This window comes from Nicotiana sylvestris, chromosome 9 (genome assembly GCF_000393655.2).
Source record: "Nicotiana sylvestris chromosome 9, ASM39365v2, whole genome shotgun sequence".
In the NCBI taxonomy this organism is placed as follows: Eukaryota; Viridiplantae; Streptophyta; class Magnoliopsida; order Solanales; family Solanaceae; genus Nicotiana; species Nicotiana sylvestris.
Window position 1 is genome coordinate 50681377 of NC_091065.1, and position 10363 is coordinate 50691739.

Below are 10363 nucleotides of genomic sequence, written 5' to 3' on the forward strand. Positions count from 1 at the left end.
TGAAATAGTTCATATTTAACATGCTTTTATGCTTATTAATATATGTAATTCATGCTCGCTGACAAGTGAGGTCCTTGTATGGGGTAAAATTGCTCGATAGCAGAATGACACATGACACTAAAGATAGATGGGCGTGAGTCAACAAACAACCACTACTAAAAAACGGTTCTATTGAAACAGTTATAGAATTATTATAATAGATTATCTTTTGGAACGGTTTTAATCGTTCCAATAGAGTGAAAAGGCTTTTGGTACACTTCTGAAGTAAAACCTTTCCAATAGGATAGTAACCGTCACCATAAATGAAGCTATGAAGACGATTTATAAAGGCGATACAATAGGGTTATTTATGGGAACGGTTTGCTGAAAGAAAATATTTTTTGGGACGATTTATTTTTCCCTCCCTATTTTCCCTCCTAAATATTTATTAAAAAAATAAAAATAAATGATGACCCCAATAAAATTTTATTACTAAGTGTTTTGGTAAGATAGAAAGGCAGAACCTTTCGTCTCTCTCATCAGCATCTCTTGGTCTCTCTCGTCTTTAGACCTAGAAAAATCCGCCATCGACGAATTGTGCGACCTACTCCGACAAAGGAATTCCTACGAAGGACAACCATTTCGGCTAATATGAGCGAATCTCAGATGTAGATTATCGGTGTTTTTCCGTGTCTGTGGTTGTTCGCTTTCGCTATTGTTTCGCCGCTTCTTCTGTTTTCTTTCTCTGGTAAGATTTCTGATAAACCCATCAATTTACTCTGTCCTTTGTTTGTATTATATGATAAATTTTTTGATTTCTAGTTTGTAACACTCTAATTATCTAGTTAGTTGGAAAAACAAGTGAAACTTTGTTTAGGTTTTTTGAGATATTTTCAGTTGGAAGTTTTGATCTGACTAGCAGAAAGGATTTGAGCACCAACATACACGGTCTGTCGTGTTATACATCGGCAGACTATATGAGCATGGTGTTACATTAGGGCTTTCTTATAATCTATCGCCATTTGTTCGTTCGTTTCTTTATTTTTTTGCTTAGAATAATGAGCGACGTGTTTGATTTGGGATGTGTGTTTTGATTGCTGAGTTTATCCTCCAAAAAATTCTTTACAGAATGATATCCTTATTGTCGAGAATTCCCGGAAATATTTCTTTACTTATAGGATTACGCTGAGTATGTTTGGTTCAATATCTTTCGTGATAATGCCTACTCCTCTAAGAAGGCTTCTTATTAGCGGACGTATTTTTTAAGTGCATGTTGCATAATTATTTTATTTAAAGTTAAGTATTGAAGAAAAGTAGATTAAGCTGCTGTTAATCACCTCATTGTCGATGATTAGCTTTTGAATTCAGAAATGTAATTTTTATGTATATTAGTAGGGTGGATTTTGGCTGATTTCTGTATGTTATGTAATATTTTCACCTCAAATAAATCGCTTTTAGTAAAACGAAGAGTTAGTTTGTATGTTAAAGGGGGAAAAGGGATCACTAAAACATCACTGTTATTTGAATTTTATTTCCAATAGTCTGTTGTAATGTTGAGAACAGAAAGGGTTCTCTTTGATGTTTTAGTACTAGATTTCGTCATCTGACACACTTCAATAGATTTCCTTTCATATTTCATGAATTTGTTTTAGAGCCTGCCTACAGGATGAGTTTGATGGCATGACACTTGTTTAGAATATACATTTGAGTGTATTTTTCATTTCATGTTCGATATTCCAGTCCAGAAAAAGAAAAGGTACTATGAGTTCGTCTACTCTGTTAATGGTGCATAAGCTTATTATTTTACTTTGTGTTGTTAATAAGCCTATGAGTTCTCCGGTAATATTGCTAATAAGCCTATTATTTTACTTTGTGTTGTTAGTATTATATAATACATTTTGTGATTTATGGTTTGCAAAATCGGGGGTTTAGTTGGTGGATTTTAATTTCGTATTAAAAACTATGAGATTTGCTTTATGTAGCTGTTTATGTGATGGTTTTGGTGACTGTAAAATTTTGCAACAATGAAATCCATATAATTTTGACAATAAGTGGCTTTTTTCTATCTTTCATATTATATAATTTTTTTATTAAGAATGTATAAACCAATTTATACTATTTGTTTTGGTGTCATATAGGATAAAAGTAATTTAATGGATAACGGAGATAAAAGGTGGATGGGCCTTCGAAGCTATTTTAATCTGTTATAGTTCACAAGCTTAGTTTGTTTCATTCCAAGCTTTTATATTATCCATTGTCATTTCTAGTAACTAATCCGCCATCTCAAGAATTGGAGGCCATTGTATGCAGTAGTATAACTCTATAGTGCTGTGCCAAATTGCTAATATTCTGGTGCTTCTTTTGTTCTTCTGGTGCTTAAGCAAGCAGAATTGGTCTTTGAACAGACAAGACTTAAGACAAGAAATGAGACTTAAGACAAGATGATAGTCCTGGTGCTTCTTTTATTCTTCTTTCACTTTGTTGTTGTTGCATATATTCTGCTTGCTACTGTTGCTATTTTATCTTCTTTCACTACTTTTTCTTTGTCGTCACTGCTGCTTTTGTTTTAAATTTTGTTCTTGACCTTTGTTTTCACTTTTTCCCTTGGCTTTTCCTTGTCATGCAATCTGAAATCATTACTTAGAAACCATCATATATGCATCTTTTCCAACTTACCATGTGAGGCCATAGTTTACTCTAAAACTATAATATGCAGCGGATTGCCATAATTTACTCTGAAACTATCATATGCATATCCTTAACTTATCATATGAAGTTGCACTTTATTTGGAATTTCTACTATTGTCATTTATATAATACCTAATAAAGATATTTTTATTTGTATTGTTCATCAGATTTGATAGACATGAGTCAAGAAAGACCTTCAAAACCCAAAAAAAAGACAAGCGCGACATACACAAAACCTGGAACAATGGCATCTTTGGCAAACCAAATAAGGGCTTCGTTTAGCCAAAAATATGTTGTTCCCGCTAGACAATCAAACAAGGAGCAGCCAAATATTATTGAAGAGAATCTGCCACAATATCTAGGAGCAGTAGCCCATGTACAAACTAGATCAACCACCTCTGCAAAATATGTTGTTCTTGCTAGACAATCAAACAAAGAGCATTCGAATATCATCGAAGAGAATCTGCTAGTGCCACAATATTCAGGAGTAGTAGCCCATGTACAAACAAGATCAACCACTCCTGCAACACAAGTAATAGAGGAACAAGTTCAGTTGGATTCTACAACTCCTATCAAAGATGAACAATGTGAAGAACAAGGTAAGAACATATAGACTTTATCTGAAAATATTTACATCCTATTTTAGTCATAAAAAATGTATTAATAATAGTGATTTGGTAGTTTTCTTTGGTTCAAATAGTTGAAGGCCCTTCTAATCAAACAAAAAAAAGAGGTAAAACAAAGATGAAAAGTATACATGGACGACATGAGCGAAATTGATTTTACTTAACAACTTTAATCAACCCGTCGGTCCTAGTGAAGACGTTGTGATAGAGCTTGTAAGCTTCCTCGGCACATTGGGAAGGAATGCAACTCTATGTCCTCTTGATATTTTGGATTGGAGGAAGATGGACACAAAAGAGGATATATATGGGAATATACCAAGGTCTGGACTTCTTAATTATTAATTTTTAGTTGAAAATCTTTAATATTTTCTGCACTGACAGATTTGACACCAATTGTAGGATAAATATGATATTCCCGAAGCTGAGAAAAAATATATTTTGGAATCTGTTCAAGCTGCCTGGAGAAAGCAGAAGAGTAGATTGAAAAACGATCACTTTGACGCCTATAAAAATGATGAAGCTCGAATGCAACATATCCCTGAAGATGTTCCAGTTTCTTTAGGAATGCTACTGTGTTTTCAGTTGCTTTCTAGTTGTCTGCTTCTTGGATGCTACTGTAGTCTGATAGTATTAGTACTTGAGTGAAATTGGAACTATGTAATATGCATTGTCTAAATAATGTGAGAGGGATAGACTGAGTATCCTTGATGATTTTTTCCTTGAGTATCCTTGATTATTTTTTCCACATGTGGACTGGAAAAATGTAGTTTAGGAGTGTTGGCTCTAAGTGCTTGACAGCCCGTTAACCCCTCGGCCAAGTTGTTCACACTAGCATGTCGTCGAGCACTAATATTCTTAACCAAATCATCACTGCCTCGTTTTTCTTTGTTACTGTTGGTACTTAGAACCAATTTTTGTGCTGGTACTTAAAAGGCAATATTCACAGATTAAAGAGAATTTCAACAAGGATAGTTAAACCTTTGACACACAATCAAGAGCCTTTAAATCTCGTACCGCCAATCTCCAACTGATCTTGTCGAGGAAAATCCGCAAATGTCCAATCCACGCAAGACTTGACTTCTTCTCTGGCATAAAGAATTCTGTGCATACATTGTATTCTTCTTACGAAAAACTCTGATCAGGTAAAATAACATAGTGAGATAAATAGAGAATTATGCTTAAATACTTCTCTAGACAGTGGACATACCCAAATAAAGTATTAAGTTACAAATTTAAGGAAGATACAGTACATTGATAACATCTTTGCAATGGTTTTTTTTCGTTCTTTTGCTTCTTATTCTTCATTGCCTCCTTATTCTTCTCCTTTATGAGGGTATTTATTTACAAACCTGATCAGATTTGATTTTCATATAAGTAGGAGACTGTTTATTAAAATACAAAAACTAAGGATTTATAATAAGAAACAACACATATTAGCTGAAAAACAAATTGATTTTGTAGACAAAACAGTGGATGAACCTTCCCAACATGTGTAATTACCTAGCTACCTAGAGGCTTGAGGTGATCTAGGAGAGAGCAAAGCAGTGAGCGCATGGAGTATACCATGCTCTCCTAAAAGGGAATGTTATATCAAGTATGCAAAGGCAGAAGAAATGGATGTTAAAATAAACATTATGAGATATACTCACAGTCAACACATAGATTTTCCATTTTTCAGTCATTATACGGGCCAACCAGCTTGTTGTCCGAAAGTGCAACCATCAGTATATCACAAGTATGTATATGAATCCCATAATCTAATTATTCAGATAGACATGAAATAACCATTGCTTGATAGTTGACACCAGAATAGAGAGTAACCAGAATAACCATTTCTTCTTTGCATCAAAAAAGTCCCTGGCAAGTGGCATCATCTTGTAATTTTTCGACATGTTGAACATCTTCCTTGACCATGTCAGTAACACGTTGAGCTGCTGCTACTGTTTTTCTTTGCAAGCGACGACAATCCATCTCCTCGTTGCTGCTGTTGTTTCTTTCTTTCAATGTTCTTCCATTTCCCTTATATTGTGTTTAATATATAATTCTCAAGTCCTACTTGTAAGTTGTTATTTGATGTTTCTTTCTGTTTGTAGAAAATGTCTAAATCTAACATTGAGAATCAGAAAAAGTTGAAAAATCCTCACACTGCTGGAAAAAGAAGTTTTGCTTTAGTTCGCTCTAAGTTGGTGTGTAACTAGCAAATCATGGCAAAAAAATTTCAGTTTTAGCTTTTGTTTTGTTCATGGCAGATCAGTAGGAATGCTAACTAACTTTCATGTAACTAGGAAAACGACAAGGAAACTTCAGATCCTTTATCAGCAAAGGAAGTCTTTGTAGCTACAAGAAAAACAAAAGCTGGTTGATCATACAAGTCCTCGGATGAAGATACAACTAGTAAAATTTTGCGAATTATATTTAATTAATGTTATATTGAGATTAATTATTTGTTTCTATTTGCTTACTTTTTATTTACTTGAATTATATTTTTTGAATTTGCTTTGTAGGCTGAAATGGAGGAAATTGAAGCACAACCAAACGAAAATGGCAATGAGTCCGTAGAGGCATTTGCATCTGTCATGGACCTGAACATCCAGGACGTCTGAGATTGTATGGACGGGGGTTACTAGAACTTTTTTGAGAGGGAAAGTAGGATGTTTTCAAAGCTCTTCAAATACTCAAATTCTATACAAAAATTGGAGGAGTAGATACAAAGAATGGAGGAAAAAATTGAGGAACAAAAGGCAACTATCCGTCTAGAAGTTGTTGCAGATGTCCTTGCACGACTTCAGCGTTCAGGAATTGATATTGATGCTAACATTATTCTAGCAGCATTGGGTGATAATTCATTGGGAGAAGCTTCATCTGCTTAACAAACAGCATTGCAACAAATCCATCGTCTATCTACTGGTACCAACAAAGAAGGCCAACTCATTCCAGGTATTAACTCATTGAAAATTTAATAATTTTTGTGAGATCTACTGTCTTAGATTGGTACTTCATGTGCTGCACTTAATTATTTTAACGAGGTTGCGACTGGAGTGATTGTTACTTGAGCAGGTTGAATAATTTAGTTGTGATGTTGTTTTGTGATGTAATAGTGTTCGAAGATGTTAAGGCAGATTGTTGCCCCAAAGATAACAGATTGAAGAGTTGTTTGATATGGTTTGGAGAGTTGCTGATTCTGGTTTGTTGTATGTTGTTAAATATCATTGTAACAAACAGGAGAGTTGAAAATTATACTTATGTATAACATAATGTTGTTTTGAGAAGGTTAAATTTTTTGGGATAGTCATATTTACAAAGTAAACTCTGCCGAAAATTTTAAAAATTTAGAGAGTTAGAAATATTTTGAGTTATCAAATTGGTCATTCAACACTTTGTTATTCAATTATCTTAAAAGTTTCTTTGTTTAATTATTTCTGATTGAATTTTGTAGGTGCATCGATTGCGGTTGAAAGCAGTAATGAAGAACTTACTTGAGTTTTGTTGATCGTTGTTAGAGTTTCCATCATGTTCAAGGATATTTTAGTTTAGAACTTTTTGTATGCAAATTAAAACTCATCTGTTTTTGACTTTTGAATTGTTGATCAAACAATGTATTCATATTTTGTTTTTGTATATGAATAAAGCGAGTTAGATATTTTAATCTTATTTTGTGTTTCTATAAGTTATAGTGTATAAAATTTCATTGCATAGGAAAATATTTCTCATTTTGCTTTCATAAATATTAGATATTATAATAGTGAATTATTGCGATAGACAATATAACCGTTCCAATAGACCTAGCAAACAGTAATAGCAACCCTCTAATAACCGTTGCAATATGTTGCAATATCCGTACAATAGGATACAGATAATTGTTCCAATATATAAAGAATTGTTACAATATATCATGCAAACCGTCGCAATAGACTTAAAAGTCGTCAGTATAATTATAACACAACGGTTTATAACCGTTCCAATACAATAGAAAACCGTTCCCATAGACTAGTCAATGGTTGCAGCTATAACCGTTACAATAGCCGTATACAGAGACGGTTTGCAAACCATTACAAATAACCGTTCTAGTTGACCTATTGTAAAGCTGAATCTCGGAACGCATCATAAACCGTCCCATTAGCCCTACAGAGATGGTTTTGATATCTATAGTAGTGAGCTGTCATCGGGTGCAAACGAGCGATTAGTGCCGAACAAGTCCCGAAGACGGAGCAGCCGGTAACAAGGATTCGCAGCATTGTTATCGGGTAGCATTCTTTGGACATCTATTACAGAGAATATTTGCATTTAAATCCAACCTTATGCGCCCATCAATGACGATTTTATTCTCATTCAAGAGGAGCTTTATTTGAGGATCGTGTCCCCCCTAAATAGGCTATAAATAAAAGGACTAACAATCATTGTGGACACAAGAAACTCTGTATACAAAAAGCTATAATCTATTGTTTATTTGTGCTCAATTTGAACACCTGAACATTGCATTCGCTCACATCACATAAAAGGCTAAGTTCTTAATCAGGCTTGTTATCTCTCTAAATTTCATTTGATAATCTTATTTTTGTTCTCATTAAGTTATCACTTTTGGAGATTCTCTTGTCTATAAACTATGCAATTAATTCAACCGTACCGTTTTACGAGTAAATAGTTTGGCGCCCAACGTGAGGCATAAACAGATGTGTGATTGCTTTGATCCATTCATTTGTTACTAACAAGTTTTGACTTTTTTTCTTAGTAAAAATCCGATATGGCAGCTAATGATGTTGTTGAGTATTGAGATTTTGATGATTACAAAGTTTGTTTAGATGCAATGTTCGAAAAACTAGGTACTCAACGAAGCTGCTTCACTGTTTTAAGAACCAGCTCCTCAGGACAAAGGACCAGCTTCTCTGATTGATGATTGTACATCTATGCAAGACAATAACTTAATCTCAAAGTTACACAGATTCGAGTTTTCTGGAATAAGGCTGCTACATGTGATAAGGGTTGTTTGCCAAGAAGATACGAATAATTCAGTTAGACACAAGAGTCCCAAAACTTGTGGAGTCCTTAGAACAATAGAAGTCCTATCAAATGAGAAACTGACTATGCATAGGACTCCTAGAAGATCTTGAAGTCCAGGTATTTAAATACTATATATTTTGGACTTCTGAGATTATCCTTTTACACATCAACTAAAGTACTATATTTTTTTCACTCTATTCGAGTACCAATATTATATTCTTCTTGAGTTTCTAGTGAATATGTTTTAGGAAATCGAATTCTAATCAAGTGTCACAAATAATTAGTGAGAGAGAGCGAGAGTTTGCTTTGCAAGTTAGAGTAACTTGTAAATCAAATAGTGTAGTAGGAGTACTGGAGAGTATTGAATTACAGTCTTGTAATTGATATATTTTGGCTTATTTTTCTAGTGGAGTTGAAGTAAAAAATCCTACGTAATAGGTCATGTTTGTTGCACCTCTTGAGTCGGATGATTTTTCACGTAAAAATTGATGTGTTTACTTTACTGCTTATTTTACTTCACGTTTAAGGAACACGATAAAGAACTAATTTTTTTAGTAATTCATACAGGCATTCAAACTAACAATTGGTATCAGAGTAGGTTATCTCACATGCACGGCTAACACCTAGAGAGATCTTGGAAGCAAGATGAGTGCTCCACCTAGAATTAATGAATGACAATCAACTACCAGACAACCCTATTCAATGGAAAATATTACAGTTGGTTGAAAATAAAAATGGAAGACTTCCTGACAGCTGAAGATTATGAACTATGGACCATAGTGTACCAAGGTCCATTGACTCCAACTAAACAAAATGCACAAAATAAAACAGTTCCTAAGGACCCCTCTGAATTTGTGGCAGCAAATTTCAGAATGATGGAGATGAATGCAAAGGCTAAGAAAATCTTTATCTGTGGACTTGGTCTTGATGAGTACAACAAAATTTCTATGTTCTCTAATGCAAAGCAGATATGGGATGCACTCCAAATTGCTTATGAAGGAACAAATCAAGTGAAGAGATCAGGGATAGAACTACTTATGAGAAACTATGAGCTCTTCTCTATGAAGGAGTCTGAGCCCATCTAGGAAATGATGACTAGGTTTGCCATAATAACTAATGAATTGAAATCACTAGGAAAGGTATTTTCCTTAGAAGAGTTGGCCGACAAGGTTCTAAGGATCCGTCCAACTTCATGGGAATCAAAAGTAACAACGATCCAAGAAGCCAATGAGCTGGAAAAATCTCACTTGATGTGTTGGTTGGAAAGTTAAAGACTCGTGAAATGAAGAAGATGGAACTACACAAAGAAGAACCAAAGAAGGATAAGGCCTTGGTTCTTAAAGCGTCCGAAGAAGATAAATCTGATAATGATAATGGTGACCTATTAATGTTTGCTAAGTTTCATGAAAACTCCAAAAGTGCATCGAAGAGAGAGACCAGCGGTAAGACTGAGCAGATTGACAAAGCTAATTATGATGGGTGCTATAAGCGTAGCAAGCTAGATCACATGGTCAAGCAATGCCCAATGTGGGAAATTGAGTGGAGGAAAGAAGGAGCTAAAAAGGAGAAACAAGAGAAGATGAAAGAAAAGGGTTCCAACAAAGGAAAAATCCTAGGTAAAGGATTCACTGAAGCAATGAAGCAAGGCATTCATGGCAGCATATGAGGATAATGGAAGTGATAAAGAGGAAGAAAAGGAGTATGAGGGTATAAGTCTCTATTCTGTAATTGATAAATACCAGGCAGTGGAGACAGAGCCTCCAGTACAGCTTGGAATTCACATTGGAAGACCTCATTTTTTTTATGGACACCACTATGATAAATGGAAGCTACGTATGGAAACGTTCCTTCAGGCCACTAACTTTGACCTACGGGTAATTGTCAGTCATGGACCAATTCTCCTAACGAAAATGGATGGTGACGGTACCAAGTGCAACAAGAGAGAAGAATATGATGATGAAGATCGTCAGCTAGTCCAGAAAAATGCTAAAAAAAAGGACCTGCTTTATAGAAGCTTGTCCAAAAATATTATCTACAATGTGTCCTCTTGCATCTCTGCCCATGGCAATGAA

At 34.6% G+C, this 10363-nt stretch overlaps 2 protein-coding genes across 5 annotated transcripts; both read left to right on the forward strand.

Moving 5' to 3' along the window:
* Window positions 1-468: 468 nt before the first annotated feature.
* Window positions 469-5812, forward strand: LOC104217245 (uncharacterized). Of its 4 annotated transcripts, none has more exons than XR_708724.2 (6): window positions 469-727; window positions 2835-3266; window positions 3368-3613; window positions 3693-4435; window positions 5579-5687; window positions 5798-5812. XR_708724.2 is itself a non-coding variant. In XM_009767438.2 (4 exons), the coding sequence occupies exons 2-4, from the start codon at window positions 2846-2848 to the stop codon at window positions 3775-3777; spliced, it is 630 nt and encodes a 209-aa protein (XP_009765740.1). In that variant the 5' UTR covers window positions 472-727; window positions 2835-2845; the 3' UTR covers window positions 3778-4019. The 4 variants fall into 4 exon arrangements, 1 of the variants encoding a protein (XP_009765740.1); XR_708723.2 differs by having other exon boundaries at window positions 470-727; window positions 3349-3613; XR_011402493.1 differs by having other exon boundaries at window positions 2835-3613.
* A 3213-nt stretch (window positions 5813-9025) lies between these two features.
* LOC138877566 (uncharacterized) lies at window positions 9026-9376 on the forward strand. The gene has a single exon (XM_070157183.1). It carries the CDS (start codon window positions 9026-9028, stop codon window positions 9374-9376), a length of 351 nt encoding a protein of 116 aa, XP_070013284.1.
* Window positions 9377-10363: the final 987 nt, after the last annotated feature.

What these genes read in the sequence shown, in the direction of transcription:
- LOC104217245 (XM_009767438.2), top strand. Translation starts at nt 2,846, where the DNA reads ATGAGTCAAGAAAGACCTTCAAAACCCAAAAAAAAGACAAGCGCGACA. An exon ending in TGAACAATGTGAAGAACAAG is followed by an intron (nt 3,267 to 3,489) that starts GTAAGAACATAT and finishes GTCCTAGTGAAG; the next exon opens with ACGTTGTGATAGAGCTTGTA. An exon ending in ATATATGGGAATATACCAAG is followed by an intron (nt 3,614 to 3,692) that starts GTCTGGACTTCT and finishes CACCAATTGTAG; the next exon opens with GATAAATATGATATTCCCGA.
- LOC138877566 (XM_070157183.1), top strand. Translation starts at nt 9,026, where the DNA reads ATGGAAGACTTCCTGACAGCTGAAGATTATGAACTATGGACCATAGTG.